The 23,263-nt window shown below is 37.5% G+C and overlaps 1 protein-coding gene across 12 annotated transcripts in view; it reads right to left on the bottom strand.

Moving 5' to 3' along the window:
- The window catches only part of rims1a (regulating synaptic membrane exocytosis 1a), a 255,428-nt gene that overhangs the window by 36,486 nt on the left and 195,679 nt on the right, over positions 1–23,263 (bottom strand). For 7 of the 12 annotated variants that reach the window (XM_072916356.1, XM_072916363.1, XM_072916368.1 and 4 more), the window contains 8 exons: positions 22,063–22,216; positions 21,704–21,757; positions 16,029–16,191; positions 11,429–11,533; positions 9,994–10,053; positions 5,059–5,133; positions 3,670–3,759; positions 2,600–2,683 (listed from right to left, as the gene is read on the bottom strand). In XM_072916356.1, the coding sequence (XP_072772457.1) occupies positions 2,600–2,683; positions 3,670–3,759; positions 5,059–5,133; positions 9,994–10,053; positions 11,429–11,533; positions 16,029–16,191; positions 21,704–21,757; positions 22,063–22,216 (785 nt within the window). The remainder of the gene's footprint in view (positions 1–2,599; positions 2,684–3,669; positions 3,760–5,058; positions 5,134–9,993; positions 10,054–11,428; positions 11,534–16,028; positions 16,192–21,703; positions 21,758–22,062; positions 22,217–23,263) is intronic. The other 5 variants (XM_072916357.1, XM_072916369.1, XM_072916364.1 and 2 more) reach the window with 5 other exon arrangements.

The following is a 23,263-nucleotide window of genomic DNA, read 5'->3' as shown; positions in this document are numbered from 1 at the left end:
AAATCCTTTCAGCAAAAATATGGCAATATCGCGGAATGATCAAGTATGACACATAGAATGGACCTGCTATCCCCGTTTGAATAAGAAAATCGCATTTCAGTAGGCCTTTAATTTTTACTCTATGGGATGTTGTGATGGGTGTTATGAGGGATATGGAAAGAGGGAGTCACTCTTCATCCATAAATGTGTGTGTTTGTGCAGAACCTCAGAACAAAATATTGTGTGTTGTACTTTGTGCTGCATGGAATTAAAGGTGTCACAGACTAAAGAAAAGTAAGAATGACACACACACACACATCTACACTTGGCATACGGAGAGTTCTAAGCCAATGCTGAGCACTCGGTCTTGAAACACGGGCACACAGAAGCTGCATATGCAATTCCAATAACAAAAATGACACAATTTGTCACTGCAAGAAGCAACACTGCAGACTCTCACATCAGAAGCAGTCCAAAGTACCACAAGGTAAGAATGAGCACAGGCCAAAGCTTATTAAGGGGGAACAATGCAAAACCAACAAGACAAAACGTCAACACTATACTGACAACCAACAACACAAACCATTGCTACAAGTCTTGGCAAAAAGGCCAAAAATAGGCAAGGAAGCAAAACCCTCACACAATGTAAGTGACACGCTTCGTAGGACTGTAAGCAATAAAAAAAAAAGTTCCACTTGTATGCAGTCACTCTCACTGTGTGAAAGATATTCATAACCACAGAGTACCAGAAACCAAAAGTAAGTTATGAACAGAAGACCCAAGAAAAGCATCATTTTGTAAACTGATTCAGTATTTGTTTAGGTATAGAGCGACAGTTTCCCTTTAGGATGTCCACAATGAGTGACAGCATATTTAAGCTAAGGGAACACAAATAAAATGAATTATATTATAAATGTAAAGTTATTTTTACTTTTTTAATGACTGTTTATCAACTTTAGCACACATTGCAAGTGTATTACTCATAGTACACATTTAAAGTTGCAAGAAAAATGAGTGCAACTGCTCAAAAACAAACAAAAATCCAATCAAAGCTTGGATATTAGATCAGATTTAGCTGAAGGCAGCGTTTAACATTTGCACTTGCAGTCAGGGGCCTCAGAAGAGGGGGCAGGGTTGAGTTGAGGGTGAATGATTATTAAAACCCAATGACTGACAGGTGCCTTAGAAAATAATAAATTATTAGTTTATACGTTTTTGGTGGGGCTCAAGTGTTTTTTCATGGGGCCAGAATGCTTGCGGTCTCCACATAACTAAACTAAATAAATTGTACATAGGCTTTTAAAAATACAAACAGAAATACAAGTGGAGCAATTAATTAATTGGTTGTGTGTTGTCTAAAAACTCCAATCCAATTTGATCAGGACTTAAAGGGGAACTGCACCTCTTTAGAATGTGACCTATCATTCACAAACCTTATGTAAAACAAGAACACATATGTTATTATTTTCTAAATCATTAAAAACGGCAAGTATGAGGTGGCTAACAATGCAGCTAATGGGAGTACTGTATTTCGCCCTACATGCCCTCTAAACAAATATCCAAAAACCGCCAATAATACTTCATTTAGATCTTGTGACCTGGATATGCACCAAGTAGTAGCGATATTGTTATTATAAGCGCTAACGCAGACAAACTCCTCTAAATGGCACCGTGATCACAGAGAGCTCACTCGCCTTAGCACCTATTGACACACTGAGCTGCTGCATTGCCTCTGAGTTGGTAAAAATTAATTTTAGATTATAACTCATGAAGTTGTTGTCAAAAACCAAGAAGTTGGTCAACTTTGACATTTAACTTCAACCCAGAAAGGGCAAGAAAGACACAAAAAAAACGCTAGTTTGCGACCACCAGGTGGATTTTGATTATTTCTTTATCTAATTGGGAAGATATGAACGTCCCATCAGTCGGCATCCAAGTGAGAGCAGACATTGTACAGTAAGTGCTTGTTTTTTATCATGTCCGTAGTTCGTATATCTTGTTAAGCAATCAGCAATACTGCTACATGATGGTTAGTGTTTCTGGATCTGTTTAGTGTTCAGCTTTGAAATTTATAACTCATCCTTCCTATATTCAGGCTCAAAAATATAAGGTTCTGGATCGTCATTTGACCCAATGTAGTCTTTGATGGCTCTCATGAAGTATGTCATGATTTGTAGTGTTGTTGTTGTTGAAAGGAAAAGCGAACATCTCTGAAAGTAATATGCCGCCGTATGCTTAAAAAGATGAAAATACGTAAATATTACATGTTATTGTGAATGTGCCTGTTACTACATTACATATATACTCACAGCATGTATATACAACATTGATGGAGGAGGTTTTTGGAGCGTCTTATATGCAGAATAGAGCAACTTCCATTGGCTCTATTGTTAGCTGACTTTTGCTAACGTTTATTTACGAGTTACAATGCATAAAAAAGGAAAAACATATGTGTGCATGTCTTACATAGGGATTGTGAATAAAAGGCAAAGTTCCTCAAAAAAATGCAGTTCCCCTTTAGCACAATTTTTCTGGTAGGTACTCGGTGGCGTCACAGTTAAAGGTCACAAACCAAACTGAGGAGAGTCAAGAGCGACGTCACGGCTCCACAAAAGGGTACCTGTCATCTTCAGGGGAGGCATGTTGGATAAAAATCCTTGGACTGGGAGGACGTCTCCAGGGCAAGGAGTGGGACAATGATCTTCTATTGAGCACAAGGAAAAATAACTTGATTGAATAAAAACGTATCCAACCAACATACACCGCCTTGTCGGCTTTGTTGGAACACATATTTTCTCAGGGATGATCTTCAGATATATTTTTGGATTATATTTATAAATTTACCAGAACCACAAGGATATCAATGATCTCAGTTTTATAATCAAATCAGCCAACCTTGTATTTTATGCTCAGAAAAAGTCGGTATAGTGCTCATGTTGGAATAATGATTACAAAAAGAAATACAGTATACATTAATTCAATATTTGTAAACTGTGTATCATAATGGATGGCACTCCAAATGTTTTTTTTATTTAAACTGCAAGCTCTTATTTCTACCACTTGAGGGCGGCATAGACTGTTGTTGGCGGATGTGCTGTGTCGTGCTTCTTGCTGTATTGCCATAAGCTTACATGTATTCTATTTATATCATAGTTTATTTTAAGTCTTGAAAATTTGTATTTATTTATAGTGCAAAAGATGGGACATCAATGAAACAACTTAGCTATGATACGAGAAACAAGCAACAGCTATTATTTAGGATATAAATGCACAAGCAGACAATTGAGACTGGTTATGATAAAGGTAGGCAGCTGACAATTGGAATGCTAACAATTACTGGAGGTCCATTATTTGTGTGTACATTAGCACATATAAGGATAGGAATGTTTTGCAAAGTGCTAAATTACAGCTTGAGGTGTACAGTAACACATAGAACTTATTGGATCAATAAGGTTTCTGCCAAATTGTAGTAGAAATACAAAGAGCGTGTTGTCTAAAGGCATACAATTTATATATGGGAAGGCAAGGAGAGGTGGTGTACAGCGGCTGCTTGGGGTGTTTTGAGGGTGAAACTAAATATTGCAACAAGTGGGGAGAAGGGCAAGAGAGCAACAATAAAAGCGAGGAGAGGAAGAGGATAAGGTACTATGGCAGCACTACAGGAGGGGTGGTGGACACAGAGCATGGTACCTTTCCAACTCGGGTGAGAGGGCATGATTTTCTGGAGTCAGACAGTTGGTGCTAGCACTCCTAACCCTGTCCAGAGAAGGTTGAAGATCACTAGAAGCACCACAGCACAACATGCCATCCAATGGAGGAAGAGGAGGATGGAGAGGAGAGACAGGGGGTAGAGGTCAACCACAAAGAGAAAAAACAATGGACAAACACAAAACGTACTTGAAAAGAAAGTCTGCTTATGGATTCCAAAAATGCTAAGTCTGGGAACTAAGCCATGCCTGGACACAAGGAAAATAATGTGGATGAATGCATGTAATGTCTCCATGATGTACTGTAAATAATTGTTTGAGATTACATATACCATTCATCTATTAGGTGATTATTTGAAGAGAGTTGTGCTGCATTGGCACTTTTTGATTCTTTGGACCATTATTTCAGCTAATGTAAATACGATATTGTACATCCAAATATTTGCTCGTTTCTGTACAACCTCTCCTGGGTTTACTAAATATAATTAGCATACAGGAGCGTTTTACCGGCCACAGTGTAGAATAGAGGTACAAATTACCAAGACCATGTGGGAACCCAGATCTTAGAGCTTAGCTTTTGACATGCAAACACAGTGTAGAACTTCTCATCACAACATATTTTCAAAAAGAGCATGCAAACAAAAAATGGAAGCCAGAGATTATGCATAATCTCTCAAAGGAGTGTAACGTTTATTACAAAATGACAGCGATCAGCTACTACTACTACCACATACAGCCAGACTCTTCAATGGCTTGAGAATAAATATGAAAGTGTGTCAGTATGCTTCAAACAACGCACTGGAATCATTTGACAAATTAGTCGCCCCCTTAAACAAAATGGTCATTCTTTTTTTTATGGCAAATATGAATAACAGATGTCCCTATTACAGGTACAAGTATGTTTAGACTCTTTGGAGTCTAGTCAAAAACAAGGTTCAATAAAATTGGCTTGAAAATGCTTGTCTCCCTTCTGCAATATTCACTAAAACTTATCTTTAGTCTGTTAAAGACCCCAACAGTAAAAAAAAAAATCACGTTAAAAATCTAGATAGGTGCTTTTTTAAGTGCAGCTCAGGAGAAATCATGTCAGCCATTTAAACTTTGTTAAGTTAATTTTTTAATGTATCTGTCCTTTTCCAATTTTTTCAGTTCTAACTTAGATTTGTTAAAGTTATTATTTTAATGTATTTATTGTTTGGAATGTTACTTTTGAATACTGTACTGTATAATTCTTAAATGACTTTGACAATTTGTCACATAAGTGACGCACTGGGGTAGTGCAGGCACTGAGTGTTGGAATATAAGAAGGGGACATCTACTGGAATATTTAGGAATATGCTTCGTTTGAAGCATATTGAAGCCCTTTTCTTACCTTTTCATGCTGTGGGTTTTGTTGAATACGAGTGGCATCTTGGTTGGGAGGGTTTTATAGTGCCTAGTTGACATCCTGAATTAAATAAGCATGCATGCCAGAGACACAAGCAGCAAAACGGACGACATTGAGGAACAGGAAGAAAAAAGAATTTGGTTGGGTTGACAACAAACAAAGGACTTCCACAAGGCAAATGGAGTGGCAAGTTTAGCAGTGATTGTATGCATTGAAGTATTTTGTAATAATACCATCTTTGATGAAAGATGATTCCAACACAAAGAAACTGAGGGCCTGATTTACTAAGATCCAAAACACCACGCGGTAAACGGCGTGAACGATTTATAAAATAACGTGTACTATTAGTGGGTGTGCTGTGTGCGAATTACTAAGACTCCGTGTGCAATTATAAAGTGGTGTCGACCGCCTTATTTAAATGAGGATTTTGCGTGTACTATAAGGGCATCACTACAGAGACACACTCATTTAACATTCATGTTGTAATCCTATGTTGTTGTTTTGCTATGTTTTCAAACATGCAGAGGACTTTTTTTTTTCTTACCGCTGCAGGTGCATTGGAGAGAGGCCGCACTTACTCCACTCAATACGCATAATTGCCAACTTCAAGACGTATTTTTTCATATAAAAATATTTTAACATATATTCTGTGTGAAAAACCCAATGTCATTTAAAAAAATGCTAAACGGCACTAAAATGCACCAATGTTCGTTTTAATCAACCCCTTAAGTTCACTAGCAGCTATAAAATGATGTTGCTGAATATACAATATGTCTAATATTATTTATTTATGACCATCCAAATATGTTGACACACACACATACACACTTACGGTGGATTCTGGTCTGTACTTGGTTTCATGTCTGTGCAATGCGAGCACTGATCCTGTAGCCGTGTGTGAAACTGTCAGTTTGTACGTCCTTCTGACATGTGCTAAATAAAATGTATAATAGTGCTCGCAAACCCTGATAAGAGTTGATGTGGATGTTTTGATGTTGATATTTTGCATATTCATGAAGGCAGGGACTGCTCACTTAACAGACACAATCCACTTTGCAGATGTTTAGTAGATCAGCTTTTCATGTGCTATCAAGTTTGCACGTGCTTTAGTAAACGCAAAACTTTAGTAAATCAGGCCATGAGTGCACTAAGACAGATTCCATGATTTCAGAGTCCTGGTCACTACAATATGTCCATTCAACATTCAAATCAGTCTAAGCTTGCATATTTCCAGTGTACGGGATGATAAATCTAGAAAAGCATCATGCAAGATGCCATTTATCAGCCAATAATCAAAGTTGTTTCGAAGCAATGAAAGCAGGCAGTTTCATTTAGACGTATGCTTGTACTGTACCATTGTTATTAGTGACACACTGTATGAGTGTAACTTACCTTTTTTGACTGTGAGAATATTTATGACCACACTGACAGTAAGCATGCTAAAGCATTACCACAAGCAAATGTCTTTGCACTAAATCTGAATTTTATGTTTTATTAACTTTGCTGCTTCAGTTTTTGTTTGCGATTCAACATTGTCGCAATGAACAGTCAGAAATGTTTTCTTCAATTCCCCAAAAACATGCAAAAGTGTATAAGAACGATCAAACGAGGAAACAGTGTTTCCAACAGGACTGCACACTATCTGTGGTAGTGTGTGTGGTGGGTGGAGGGGTGCTGGTAGTGGATGACATCATTGTCTACAGTGGTACCTTTAACTTAAGAGTGCCCCAATTTAAGAGTGTTTTGAGATAAGAGCTGTCTCTCTGCTCATTGTTATGCTTTAGGGTTAAAAGTACACATTTTGGTTACAAGAATCTCCGCCTTTAGTTGGCGCAACAAATGCCACAGTGAACCCCGTAAGATACTCCCTAAACATCTGGTCTTACTTGCTAGTATTAGATTATAGCGAGAAATCGACTAACTTTTTTTTTCCTACTATGGGAAGGAAGAAAGTGAATGTGAAGGACAGTGCTAAGAAGTATATGATATTCATTGAATTAAATAAATACATCGAAAACATTACCAAGCATGTTGCCAATTTGGCAAAGCAATTTGAGCGTATCACTGCTAGTCTGCACCATACTGAAGCAGAATGAGTCCAACGCCAGCCAATAATTTTAAAATGATATCTAAACGGCGGACATTTATCCATGAAAATATGGAGAAGCTGCCGAGACGGTGTGTTTGACAAAAAAGCAGCTGGAAGGACATACCAAGTCCACTCTCTAAGGTAAATGTTGTACATTATTATTACAGTAAGTTATAACACCACTGCAGTTGTTCGTAGTACATTCTATTGAATAATTTTTATGCAATAATATCTAAAAGTTTCTATTTTTTTTATAGACATGTTACATGTTAAAATTGTGCTGTTTATGGCAGGGGTGTCAAACGTACGACTAACACCTTTTATCCAGCCCACGAGTTGGGTTTGCTAAGAATAAAAATGAGCTGTAATTTTTTTAATGAAAGAAACTGCTGTTTTAAATTTGTCTACTTGATGTCGCATTAGAGGGGGCGGAGACGGTGGCGTGTCAACACTTCTGTGTTTGGACACCATGTACTTCCGATCCTTTTTAGTGATCAAATACAAAATGTTACGCTCATGCCTTGATTCTCAAAATTGTTGTGGGTAATGTAACCTGTGACATATCTACCCAAATAAATACTTTTGATAATCTGTACATTTCGTATTGTACTTATGACTGGGGACACATTTCCTGGGCGCACACAAATATGCTGAAATAAAATGTATCCCCTTCTAACTTCATGTGTGATTAATGAAATGAGTCTAAATTCACAAATTTTGTTGTAGATGATACTACATATGTAGAGATTAGAATGAACCACATTATGTTAGTACATCAGTTGAGGAAAATAGTAAATTACATTAATAATATCCTGTAATTTGATATTGATATCACAAACGTATTATTAATTTCATCCTCTGATAGATTAAGCATTAACAACAATGGGAGCACTTTAAAACTTTGCTACACTCAATTACACCTATTATTATGATTAATATTATCCATCCATCTATCCATTTTCTACAGCTTGTCCCTTTCGGGGTCGCTGGAGCCTATCTCAGCATCACATCATTTAATTATAAAGTATAAATAACGACAAATGAATACTATTAGCCGCAATATGTAAGTGTAAAAAATAACAACATTATGATTTGTACAATTTCAGAATGTGCTTGTTCTATTTTCAAACAAAGAAAACAATCTGAAATTGTCTTTATTTTTAAGTTATCGTGCCATGATGTTACCAGTCCGGCCCACTTGGTGATAGATTTTCCTCCATGCGGCACATGAGTTAAAACGAGTTTGACACCCCTGGTTTAGGGGATCCGAGCATCAATTAAATTTAATTAAAGTCACTTCAATGGGAGATTTTGATTTGAGATACAAGTGTTTTGAGTTAAGAGCTCCATCACAGAACCATTGATGATTGTAAGTTGAAGTACTATTGTATTTTGCAAGACTGTCTGCTGTCACATGCTTTTGTGTTCGTCTCCAACCAAAGTGTCTAATAAGACCATAAAAAGTCATTACATTTGTTTCTGACTAGCTTTTTTTGTATGAGACAATCTAGACGCATCTAAATACTCGCAAAGTATATCGACAATTCCACATTTATTATCACAGACTGTCCCATTATAATATGTTTATGACAAAAGTGATGTGATCAGGTACCCTCAAATCTACTCTATCCATTAAAAAATATATTTGGACCACCACAGATAAATGTTTACACCGTTATACAGTTGTGAAGTGAAGTGAATTATATTTATATAGCGCTTTTCTCTAGTGACTCAAAGTGCTTTACATAGTTAAACCCAATATCTAACTTACATTTAAACCAGTGTGGGTGGCACTGGGAGCAGGTGGGTAAAGGGTCTTGCCCAAGGACACAACGGCAGTGACTAGGATGGCGGAAGCGGGGATCGAACCTGGAACCCTCAAGTTGCTGGCACGGCCGCTCTACCAATCGAGCTATACTGCTTGTTGTCCCGCATTTATTGCTGTCAATTGGTTCCGGGTCTGACCATAGTGAATTAATTACTACAAATCATGAATTGAATATTTTCATAGCTAGAGCATAAAAAAACTGTGTATCACCTTCTAAACAGGTTTGTATTTAACATTACTGAAGCCCTATCCATAGACATGAAAAAACACTTAATAGTCACCTTTACACTCATTTACTCCAATATAGTATACATAATAATAGAACACAAGACATACTGTACTGACTTTAGCAGCCATGGTTTCCTCTAGTGACCAATACTATTGTAGTATGGATTTTTTTAGGTCATTTAGACATTTTTACGCTTGAAAATGATTAATTCACGCCAAGAATACATAGAACATGCTTGAAAAAATGAACTTTCTGACTTTGAAGCGTGATGTGGTGATGTTGCATTTGGACTTTAAAAAAATAAAATAAAAGTATTGTAAAGTGTTTATTATTGTTTTTATAATCTAAAAATGTAATAAATGCTGAAGCAGCAAAGTTTCAAAATCTCAGTCACTCACAAACATATGTATGCATCATTGGAATGGTTCTATGGTGGATCTAGTGTATCTCAGGCCACATTGCACTCCTATTATTAATCTTTTAGTTATTTTTCTTGTTCTCTTTTTATACATTTTATGTTACGTGACATAAAGTGCGATCAGTACATCTGTAAATTGTTATGATTAGGTACTAATATTGCATTTGAAAGGACTACGTTTAACAATCTTAGAAGGGATTTTTCCCACTGCTGAATATTTTTCTCAGCTAAATCACCGGGCACCAAAATGAAACACTAAGCACTTAAAGCTCTGACTGGGAAAAAAAAAACCTTCAAAAAATAAGTTCACATCCAGAACAACATTGTAATAAACATGACGTGATTGACCAAGTTACCTGGAGTGGATGCACTCAGCACTTTTGCCTCGCATTGATTGGTGAATCATGATGACTTCACTGTTGTAACCATGGTGATGCATGACACAAGACGAAGTCAACAACAATTCCCCAAAACAGGAGAGCAAAGGGTGAATAGAGTGAATTGGAACGAGAGGATGTTCTGCACAAACACACACAGTCACACAATACATCTTGACAAACAGCTAATCACTACTCCACCAAACCCTGTTCAAGGTCCAAAGATTTCCACAATGAAAAGAAAACATTTCTGAACAAAAGCAAAAGGAAACAACAAGAATTTAACTTGATTGACAGAATGACGTTTTACCAGCAATGACATCAGATTTTAACACACACGCAGGCACACGCACGCACACACATGTGAATTTGTTGTCACTTTCCAGCAGTGCATACTATTACTGTAAGCACTTGGTATGACTTCAAATACAGTTTTTTCCATTTGCTTACACACAATTTTACTAACTGTCTGTCTTTTTTTCAAAAGCTATACACACTTTTCCAAACACCACGTTCAATTTTCTTAGTTCCTAGATTATTTGCAAAATGACACACTTTGGCCAAAACATTTGCCCATTCATCAAAATAGAGCAAGCATTTGTAAAAATGCAGTTTTATTTTCATCTCACTCACAAAGACTTCAAACGATAAGACACTATTGGAGTGAGTTACCCACAACAGTGATAAATGCAAAACACGTTTGGAAAAAAAACTATTTTACTATAAGAAATCACATGTTTGGGGCATTTTGCCAGACCTTTTCAGCATATGTGATGAATGATTACTGTAACTTGACAAAATATAATCCATAGCAATCATCATTGTTTACTTTGAAGTGGGCCTATACGTAAGGACCTAAAGAGAAAGTTAAAATATCCTGTAATCTTTTCAAGAACTGCTCAACAATGATGCTGCAAACTGAAAATATGTATTTTTTACCACAGTCAAGTAAAGTAACACATCACAGTAGTTAACAATGACAATGACATGTGGTACAAATTTAAATCTGAGACAAATAACAAGGTTTAAAAAAAAATTGGAGATACATAAAAATGATAGCATAGAGTATAGGCTACATGTGCAGACTTAGGCAACAGCAACTCGATGAAAGAACGTACTCAAAAGCCTCAGTTACTGATTCTAATCATCACCTACCCGGCTAGCTGGATCAGGCCATAATAGCTCATCCACACCACATGTGCAAGATGGGAAGGAGTGTGTAAAGCATTGTGTGTAATATTTCACAAAAACTGTAAAGCAGAGTCTATGCCTAATATTAGGCAAATCTGCACTGTGGTTTTGCTTACTGTGTGTAGACTTTGTTAACTGTGTGAACACTTACGTGTAAGCAATTGGAAAAAACTGTAAGTAAAAAGTAAGAAACCCCACACTAAGATAGGATAGGATGCCATACCTGTCATCCAGATACTCTTTATCCTTGTGACGACTTCTAGCAGAGTCGTAGTAGCGGTTTGGAGAACGAGAACGCACAGAGTGGGAAAGATCGTCGTCTAGACTCCTGACAAAGGAAGACAAATTCAAAATAAAGACTTTAAGGACTTTTGTCAGGGTCGTGTTCAAGCAGTAAGGCAGACAATTCCAGGCTGGTGCATTTGGCTGAGCTTGTAAAAGCAGAACTGGCAGCACAACAAGTTCTAAAGAAGTCGGCCATTTCATCAGTAGATGGCCTCAGTTTGCTCGCTTCCAACAACTGTCTTCTGTCTCACTCTATCATCTACTATAGCTTTTACCTTTCATAAATATTGGACTGGTGTGTACTCTGTGCGCTTGATTGAAACATTTCTGTATAGCAGTATTTTTCACGATAATAAAGTTCACATATTCACAGCACAATTTCAAGAGATTGGAATAACTAGAAGCTGACTTTTGTCACTACCTTTAAGAGCAGAATGTGTCCATCCATTTTCTACACTATTAGAGATGCTGAAAAAGTCGACTTACATGCAAATTACAATTATTTATTCCGATTAAAAAATGATTCATCATTTTTATAAATTGATTAAAAAAAGAGAATACATTTTTTTAAATATGCTTTTTAGGCAATTTGTGCATTTATTCGCTACATGGTTACAGGGCATCCGTAAAGTATTCACAGCGCTCCACGTTTTCCACATTTTGGTCTGCCTTGTTCCAAAATGGAATAAATTAATCTTTGTCCTCAAAATTGTACAGACAATATCCCATAATGACAATGTGAAAAGTTTATTTATTTTTTCACATTTATTAAAAAACAACAAAAAAAACATGTACATAAGTTTTCAAAGCATTTGCTCAATACGTTATTGATGCACCTTTTGGCAGCAATTACAGGCTTAAGTATTTTTAAATACGATGCCACAAACTTGGCACACACGCAGTTTTGCCCATTCCTCTAAAGCACTTCTTAAGCTCCACCAGATTGGATGAGAAGCATTGGTTTCTATCAAGGATGTCTCTGTACATTGCTGCATTCATCTTTCCCTCTATCATGACGAGTCTCCCAGTTCCTGTCACTGAAAAAACATCCCCACAGCATGATGCTTCCACCACCATGCTTCACTATAGTGATGGTGTTAGCCTGATGATGAGCGGTGCCTGGTTGCCTCCAAACATGATGTCTGGCATTAACTCCAAAGAGTTCAATATTTGTCTCATCAAAACAAATAATTGTGTTTTTCATTGTCTGAGAGTTTTTCAGGTACATTTTGGAAAACTTTTAATTTAATTTTATTATTATTATTATTTTTTACTAAGGAATGGCTTCTGTTTGGCTATTATACCATACAGGCCTGATTGGTGGATTGCTGCTGAGATGGTTTTCCTTCTGAAAGGTTCTCCTCTCTCCACAGAGGAATGCTGTAGCTCTGACAGAGTGACCATCAGGTTCTTGGTCGCCTCCTTGACTAGACTAAGATGAATGCAGCAATGTACAGAAACATCCTGGATGAAACTAATGCTAGATGAAACCACTCAAACTGATGGCGCTTGAGAGGTGCTGCAAAGAGAAATGGGCAAAACTGCCCAAAGATAGGTGTGCCATGCTTGTGGCATCGTATTGAAATAGACTTGAGGCTGCAATTGCTGCCAAAGGTGCATCAACAAAGTATTGAAAACATCTGTGAATACTTATGTACATGTGATTTTTTTTAGTTTGTTGTTTTTAATAAATCTGCTAAATTTATTAAATCGTGAATTGTTGTAGGATTCACATTTCTACTGCTTATCCTAAGTAGGGTCACAGGTAAGCTGGAGCTTATCCCAGCTATGGTTTTAGTGTTAGTTTATTTCGAACATGCATACAATTACAGTACGATTCATCAAATGTTTCCAGTTTCTCATAACATGTCTGAAAAGGAGTAGGAAGAACAGAGCTTATTTAATCCTTCCCCTTTTTGTTTCACAGCAATTTCTAACATATTCGTTTGTACTCAATCTGTAACACAACAATGGATAAATAAATGAGTAAGTAAATAAATAAATAGATGAATGAGTAAGTAAATAAATATTAATTACATAGATAAACAATGAATACAATTCTTATAAATAAATAGTTAAGTATGTTTTGATTCACATAAAAACAGGACTATCTAATTTTTCAATAAGGTTCAAAATGTTTATCAGGATTCTTTATCTTTGTACTTTGTAAACCTTTGAGTTTGAACCGTTTCTTAAAATGGAACATATTAGTACATTGTTTCCTAAACAGGATCATATTAGTACTTTGTATGACTTCTTTGCTTAATCCATTTCATAATTTAGTTTTGCATACTGAATAACTTGTATTTATACATTTGTCCAATCTGTTCTTAAACAATTTTTAAATCATTTTAGAAAATTGTGGAAGTAAGGAAACTGGTCTATACTTTATAAGTGTTTGTCTCCAGTATAATACACATTTTGCTATTTTAATTTTCTTTGGAATTTGTTTGAAATGTTATATATATATACATATATATACATATATATATATATATATATATATATATATATATATATATATATATATATATATATATATATATATATATATATATATATACACACATACATATATATATATATATATATATATATATATATATCTTGCTTCAGAGCAATTTAATCTTTTATTATATTACTTAAATTGTTCACTTTTTTTGTGGATTAATATTGCCCTGTGAATCGGTTGATGAAGCGCGGTAGCTGCGGTCGTGAATGAAATGCATTCACTTTAAACTGACACTATTAGAAATATTGTCTTACAAACATTTAGGTGGAGTTTCTTCCTTTTTTGTGATTATTCCAAGATGATTATCAGATCCGACACATGTCTTTTTAATGCGAAGCAGTGGCACCTGAAGTGAATGTGACAGCGTGTCATAATTATGACAGTCAGCTGAATAACAAAAAAATATTGATAGCTGTATCATTTGTCCAGAATCTTAACTGTCTTTCTGGACCAACCTATTAAGGGACAGAGGTTGGACCTTGACTGCTAGTTGAGGTGTTGAAGGGGGGTCTTTCCCGAGGCACCATTGGAGCTCGAACCACCACAGAGTGTGATGCTGTTTTATTGTTGCTATACGTCAGTGTTTTTCAACCTTTTTTGAGCCAAGGCACATTTTTTTCGTTGAAAAAAAAGCGGAGGCACACCACCAGCAGAAATCATTAAAAAACTAAACTTAGTTGACGGTAAAAAGTCCATCCATCCATCCATTTTCTACCGCTTATTCCCTTTGGGGTCGCGGGGGGCGCTGGAGCCTATCTCAGCTACAATCGGGCGGAAGGCGGGGTACACCCTGGACAAGTCGCCACCTCATCGCAGGGCCAACACAGATAGACGGACAACATTCACACTCACATCCACACACGGTAAAAAGTCGTTGTCGCAATTGTTGGATATGACTTTAAAGTATAACCAAGCATGCATCACTATAGCTCTTGTCTTAAAGTAGGTGTACTGTCACCACCTGTCACATCACACCCTGACTTATTTAGACTTTTTTGCTGTTTTCCTGTGTGTACTGTTCATGCATCACTATAGCTCTTGTCTTAAAGTAGGTGTACTGTCACCACCTGTCACATCACACCCTGACTTATTTAGACTTTTTTGCTGTTTTCCTGTGTGTACTGTTTTACTTCTTGTCTTGCGCTCTTATTTTGGTGTTTTTTTCTCTTTTTTTGGTATTTTCCTGTAGCAGATTCATGTCTTCCTTTGAGCAATATTTCTTGCATCTACTTTGTTTCAGCAATCAATAATATTTCAGTTGTTTTTATCCTTCTTTGTGGGGACATTGTTGATTGTCACGTCATGTTCAGATGTACATTGTGGACGCCGTCTTTGCTCCACAGTAAGTCTTTGCTGTCATCCAGTATTCTGTTTTTGTTTACTTTGTAGCCAGTTCAGTTTTAGTTTTGTTTTGCATAGCCTTCTTTATGTTCCACTGCCTGTATAATGCATATGTTCCTTCTTGACTGCACTTAAATGTAGAGTATATGTAGAATATATTTATATTATTTATTTATTTTATATATAATATATTATATATATTATATTATTTATTATTATTCTTGTCTATTGTGAGCGAACTGTGGTGCTGAATTTCCCCCAGGAATCAATAAAGTACTTTCTATTCTATTCCATTCTATTCTTTTCTTAGGGGCACTCACCTTTTGTTTATTTAAGTATTAGACACCTTTTTACCTGCGCACTGCCCCCCGCTGTTTCTGACATCTACAACGCAATTAGCTACTGGCTGCCACCTACTGCTATGGAAGAGTATTACACGGTTACTCTGCCGAGCTCTAGACAGCACCGACACTCAACAACAACACATCATTTGCAGACTATAATTACTGGTTTGTAAAAAATATTTTTAACCCAAATAGGTGAAATTAGATAATCTCCCACGGCACACCTGACGGTAACTCACGGCACACTAGCACACTAGTGTGCCGCGGCACAGTGGTTGAAAAACACTGCTATACGTCATTGTTTTCCCCTTGTGTCACATTCTAGTCATTGAGCCCCTCACCTTTGTGCAGGGACGTTGGCTGGTCGGGATCGCATGGATCCCTGCTCTTCACGGTGTGGGGATACTGAGCGGGAACGGATATGATGTGAGGGCGTTCTCTGGCGCTCAGGCACCTCCAGGGTGGCTGTGGGCTCCCGCTGTCGCTCCCTGCCACGCCCCTCTGCTGTTCGTTGCCAGTGAATGCGTACAGATATACACAACACACACAAACACAAGTAAGGTGAACAAACATGCCAAATACTGTGTTTTAAGTATTTTTAGACTGATACACACATAGTTTTAAAATCAAAGCCATGACTTGTTTGAGTAAAATATGGACACCTAACCATTGCACCTACAGCAGGGGTGTCCAAACTATGACCCGCCCATGGTGCAAACAAATGATAATGATAAATGATAAATGGGTTATACTTGTATAGCGCTTTTCTACCTTCAAGGTACTCAAAGCGCTTTGACAGTATTACCACATTCACCCATTAACCAAGAAAAAACAACACATCAAGTTTACATAAATTGGCCACACATTCTCACCTGTCCACTGGACTAGGTGGAAATTATAAAAAATGTCTAAGCACCATGCTCAATTTGAAATTACACCCATCTAAATCTACTACAAAGCACGATGGGTAACATGCAAAGCACTGTCTCGACACACTTCCCCACATTTGGTGCATTTTATCCGTGTTTGATGTTTCTGATTGATTACAAAACATTAGGGAGGTCATCAGGAAAGTCAATAAGATAGCAGTCGAAGTTTCACATACTCTTAATATTCAATGTTTTATCATTTATCATTCATATTGTAGTGCCGTCACAGTCTTATTGGGTGGGGTTGTTATTAATAGTTAAAAGTTATGTGTTGTTGTTCAGTCTGTTAGCTATAGCTTGCTTTAAATAATGGAGTGTCTCTGGGGTGTCTTTGATCATATGCTGTTAATATTGTAAATCTTACATCTTTTATTAATATACAAATTATCATAGTTGGCCCTGCGATGAGGTGGCGACTTGTCCAGGGTGTACCCCGCCTTCCGCCCGATTGTAGCTGAGATAGGCTCCAGCGCCCCCCGCGACCCCGAAGGGAATAAGCGGTAGAAAATGGATGGATGGATGGATGTTATGATCCTTGCTCTGCTGCTTAGCAAGAAAAAGTGTTTGTGTGTGCGCGCCTGTGTGTGTGTGTACGTGTGCGAGCACGCCAGTCTGTAGCACAAGGTATTGCCGATTTCCCCCTAAAATTGGACTTCATCACAGGTTGTACTGCATTTTTACGTTCGGCTAACTTTCCTCTTCAATTTGGCATGATATTAATATGTAGACTGAAATCATTGTGATCCCCGATCACGTGTGTAAACAGCTGTGATCAGCACACACACAAACTCTCACAGTTCAACACACTGATTTGGAAAGACTAATACGAAAGAAACAGAGGTTTTATACTCAAAATGTAATAATATTACTGTAACTCTCTTTATACAGTTCTGATGGTAGTGTAGTATTTTAATAATTTAATTCATTTAAATAGGATAGACTTTTACACACTAAACTCATAAATTTATAGATGAATGTATAGATACTAGATCAGTGGTTCTATCAGTGGTTCTTAACCTGGGTTCGATCTAACCCGAGGGGTTCGGTGAGTCGGGCTCAGGGGTTCGGCAGAGGTCAAAACACACCCGACTCATCGTGTAAATAAAAACTTCTCCCTATCGGCGTATTACGGATACGGCAACAGCAGAAGTCAGACTGATTTGCAGGTGTGTAATTTGTTGTGAGTTTATGCACTTTGTTGGTTTTGTTCTTTGAACAAGGTGATGTTCATGCACGGTTCATTTTGTGCACCAGTAATAAAACATGGTAACACTTTAGTATGGGGAACATATTCACCATTAATTAGTTGCTTATTAACATGCAAATTAGTAACATATTGGCTCTTAACTAGTCATTATTAAGTACTTATTAATGCCTTATTCGGCATGGCCTTTATATAACCCAAACCCTCTAACCCTAACCCTAACCAAGTAGCTCTAAATTAAGTCTTTGTTACTTAGAATATGTTCCCCATACTAAAGTGTTACCAAAAACATATAACTTTGTCTTGAATTTAAAAAAAAAAAATCATTTTATTTTTCACTAAAGAAGGGTTCGGTGAATGCGCATATGAAACTGGTGGGGTTCGGTACCTCCAAAAAGGTTAAGAACCACTGTACTAGATATATAGATACCCCAACCAAATAATTTTAGCCAAAGTTTGGACACCCCTGAACATACAGGAAGTGAAAAATAACTTGGAATTTGGCTCTCCCTTTACAGAAATGAAGTCCACCTTCCATTTTTGTCTGATCATCCACTAGCTTTAGTTCATACGTATCAAAAGGTGTTTGATGATGGGTTTGGTGAAGGTTATAAGCAAGTTGCATCAAACTAATGTAACCAAGCTTTTACAGTAAGACATTTCCCAAACTCTACTCTACTGGTAAGTAGAAAGTTAAAATAATCCATCCATACATTTTCTACTGCTTGTCCCTTTCGGAGCCGCGGGGGTTGCTGGAGACTATCTCAGCTGCATTCGGGCGGAAGGCGGGGTTAACCACCTCAAAATAATATTCCAAATTATTATCCATAGAGAAACATTTGTGACATTCCGCAATGATTGTTCAAAGATTAAAGTTCTACAGGGCATGATTCACTTTCACTTAATACTATCAAATACAAAACAAAAACATATTTTTTTTATAAACAATTACATGCACCTGGGTATAGGTTGATTGGCAACACTAAATTGGCCCTAGTGTGTAAATGTGAGTGTGAATATTGTATATCTGGGTTGGCCCTACGATGAGGTGGCGACTTGTCCAGGCTGTGGATGGATGGATGGATGGATGATTGGATACATTTCCTAGCCTAAAATAAGTGTACTGTATATCAATTGTGTCAAGCTATTAAACCCTCAAAAAACATGCCGTATGTATGGAACTATGCTATCAAAAACCTGGCACTGCTGAAACAACCAAAACAAGCATTGGGTAAGGAAGCATTGAGAATTCCATGTGCATCACTGTGCCCTGTATTTTTTCTAATATATTAAAATACATATTTCTTTGTTGTTGCAGCAGAACATTTTGCAAAGATAAAAATAGAGATAAAGACAGTGATCGGCTTTGAAGGGATATGTTCAGCCTTGCTGGGCTTTGTTTTGATCCCAAGGTCTTTGGCTTCAATTCTAACGGTGCAGTACCTCAAAGCTCTCACTTGAGTACTTTCACCATATTTCACTTCCCCTTCATACCTACCCAGGCACACCAGATGGTTTGGTTTGCAAATAATTGTTTCATGAACCCATCTGGGAAAGAGTTGATCGGAGCTGTTTGGAAAAGGACAATAACTTTCAGAAAAAAGTTGGAAGGACAATGTTGGTTCTGGTTTGTCGTGTTTGACGGGCATAATAGATAAATAAGTATGCATATAAATATGCCAAAACTGAAGAAAGCATACTGCAATATTCTTGCCTAGCCAGTTAGAGATAGCGTAAATAAAATATACTTTGTTTTATCACAAAAAGTCCCAAGTGTTGTTTTTTTTTCTTCTTTTAATGAACAAATATGACACAAGGCTGGTTTGGTAATATTTACAGTATACTGATCCTTTGGTAGATTTTGTTTAGCTTGTTTTTACTTAGATTTTGCTTCCGGGTGGCTGTTGGTCAGCTTCATAAGGTTACATTAGCCCTATACCTTCCATGAATATAACCCATGTGTGTTGGTTCAGGTCTTGTGGTGAGTTTTTTTAGTCAAAGTTTGACTGTTAGGTCCAGAGAAGTACAGTACAGTATTTGGACATTATGAGTTGGCTTAATAAACACAGTGGATTTTGAATAAGATAGATTACTTCATAGTGTTTGGACAATTGACATCATTCTATTTATTGGATGAAAATAATTTGCAATCAGTGACCAAAGTCCGGGAACCATTGATATCACCATAGTCAAGACTTTCATCTCAGGAGAAGCTTTATTTCAGTTGTTCCTTATTTGATCTAAAATGTTATTTTTAATAACTAAAATCCTGCTCTATTGTGTACTCTTATTTTCAAGAACATGAGAGGTAGTCATTACTATTTTTGAATGCAACCATTAAATTTTACATTTTCGTTTCTTTACTGTAGAACGCTTCCCTATACTTTTTAAAGTCAAATACATGCGATAATCTTGAATGACCAAGTCATTTTAAGCCAAGACAGCTACTCAAGATGAGCCAAAAATAAGCAGCAAGTGAAAGTGGCTGCAGTGAGGGTCCAGCGAAACATCTCTAAGAAGCAAACTCAGCATGTGGGGATGTTCTTAGTCTCCAGAGAGTCACTGACTGAAAATGACTTCCATCTGAGTGTTAAAAGGTTCAATTTCCAATAGTGTAACTAGTCCAAATACTATTTGTCCCCATAATGTGTAAGTATTCTGCATAAAATGTCTGTAATTACAATTGTAATTACTAGGGGTGTCCCAATCCGACATTGACATCGGTCCGCTATCAGTAAAAAACAAACATCGGATTGGTTTGCATCTAAAATATTATATTATATAATAAGCTCCAATACACGCAATCCTTTACTTGTGCAAAGTTTGACAGCCAGTTAAAAACTAAATATCATGCGATGAGGTGGCGACTTGTCCAGGGTGTACCCCGTCTTCCGCCTGAATGCAGCTGAGATAGGCTCCAACGCCCCCCGCGATCCCGAAAGCGACAAGCGGTAGACAATGGGTGGATGGAGGGATATCCTCCAATAAGCACACAAGGTTGGTCTTTCCATGTATTGCAGTGGAGTCATTTACAAAAAGGTAAACATGGCAGGCTAAAGGCTACTAGGAGCTAGCAGCTACACAACAGCTAAGCACACAATAGCACAAAAGGTAGAAATACATAATAAGTGTCCTCCACGCAACAATATTGGCGTCTAAAACACATTTGTCAAAAGAAACAAATATCAAATAATTATGGTTACATCTTACTAACAAAGTCTCCAAGGCAGAAGCGCATTAGGAAGTTTCCAGTAACCAACGTGTCCGGATCATTTAAATTACTGCCTTGTAATCTTAACCTCATGAATTATTGTGGCCACTTAGTGTCATCAAAAAACAATTACCACTCCACTTCGACTTAAAGACAGCATACATCCATTCCAGACGGTTTATAAGTCGGGTTAGTGTTTTTCTTAGCTACCATTGTTATTTGTTTGAGTAATTTCACCTGATCAACCCTTTCATAACGTGACACGCTCCAAAAATATCAAAGTATGTATGATTTGTGCTGATATTATATCGGATCAATACTGGTATCAGCCAATACCCAAGACTGCAAAATCAGTACAATATAGTGAAAAGTTTGTAACGGGACACCCCGAGTAATTACCAGATGGTAAGTGACACATTTTTGAGAAACATCTTAAATGAAACCTAAAATCATGTCTCGGCTGTTTTATTTAAAATCCATTGCAGTGGTGTATAAAAGCACTTTTTTTTTACTATCCAAATATTTATGGACATCTATTAATTATGAATTGATAAGATAAATTAAAAAGTAAATAGGAAACAATATCAACAGTACAATAAAAACATATTTAAAGGACACCATAAATTCAACAGAAGTCTGAAACATGGCATAGAGGAAAGGGTCCCCACCCACCTTTAGACACTACTGCTGTACCCTCATATTCAGGCTCTGTTACACGCTGAGAACCTATATAGTAACACACACACACACACACACACACACACACACACACACACACACACACACAAATGCACACACACGCACACACACAAACAGTCCCACACAGGCATGCACACATTCCAGTAAAAATCCAAAGTATAAAGGAAGGGAAGTGAAAGCAGACGTTAACATTGACGTATACAAAATATACAGCTAATGACTCGACAGACTCTTTCCCAGTACACAAACTCACACATTGAACATTTGACAGAGCCTAAAATAACCACTCGTAATTTGGCACATGCGGTACACACAGACACTCTGATACTTACGCTGCAGCTTCCTGCAAGGATTGTCTGTGTGTATGTGTCGACGAGACAGGTACGGTGAGGGTCGTGGAAGGGGTATGGATGAGACATCGTGGGTTTGGAGTGGATACCAGTGTGGCTTGTCGTCCAGCAAGGCTGTCTCCAGCTCAATAAGGATCTGTCAAGTAAACGTTCTCACTGTAAAATACTAATTTCAAAAATCAATCAAGCTTATTAGTTAATCAGTTGGTACATGTCATCGTGTGGTTAGTTCATGGGATCCGGCCTTCATCCTTATTAGCGCTACTTTGACAAAAATAATTAGTTATTTGTGTTATATTTATATGATAGGCAACAATTGAATTGTACTTTATCGACAAAGCATCGGGGGGGCATTCTGACCAGATGCCCGAACCACCTCATCTGGCTCCCCTCTTGATGTGGAGGAGCAGCTGCTTTACTTTGAGCTCCTCCCAAATGACAGTGATTCTCACCCTATCTCTAAGTTTATTGCAAAATGTTATAAAAAAATTTAAAAAAAAGTAAATCCATCCATCCATTTTGTACCGTGTGTCCCTTTCAGGATCGCAAGGGGTGCTGGAGCCTATCTCAGCTGCATTCGGGCGGAAGGCGGGGTACACCCTGGACAAGTTGCCACCTCATCACAGGGCCAACACAGATAGACAGACAACATTCACGCTCACATTCACACACTAGGGCCAATTTAGTGTTGCCAATCAACCTATCCCCAGGTGCATGTTTTTGGAGGTGGGAGGAAGCCGGAGTACTCGGAGGGAACCCACGCAGTCACGGGGAGAACATGCAAACTCCACACAGAAAGATCCCGAGCCCGGGATTGAACTCAGGACCTTCGTATTGTGAGGCACATGCACAAACCCCTTTACCACCTTGCTGTCCAAATAAAGTAATTACCGTATATTACCAAATAAACGCCCTTATGCAAATAACTAATAGCCGCCCGAGGTCTGACCCCATTTTGTGAATTAACCGCCTCTTCCTAATAACCGCCCATGTCCAAATAGCCGCCCATGGGCTGTTATTTGCATAATTTAGATTAAAATCATATTGATTTCATTAAACCCAATTTATAAGCTAAAAGGAAAAGCAAAGGTGCAGTAATTCTGGTAATTACGGTAACAGCAGACGTTACGTGGGGATTCTGGGTAATCAACATATTGCAATGGGTCACCGCATATAGCGTAAC

The sequence above is a fragment of the Nerophis lumbriciformis genome, linkage group LG02 (genome assembly GCF_033978685.3).
Source record: "Nerophis lumbriciformis linkage group LG02, RoL_Nlum_v2.1, whole genome shotgun sequence".
In the NCBI taxonomy this organism is placed as follows: Eukaryota; Metazoa; Chordata; class Actinopteri; order Syngnathiformes; family Syngnathidae; genus Nerophis; species Nerophis lumbriciformis.
This window is presented reverse-complemented; position numbering and strand designations above follow the sequence as displayed.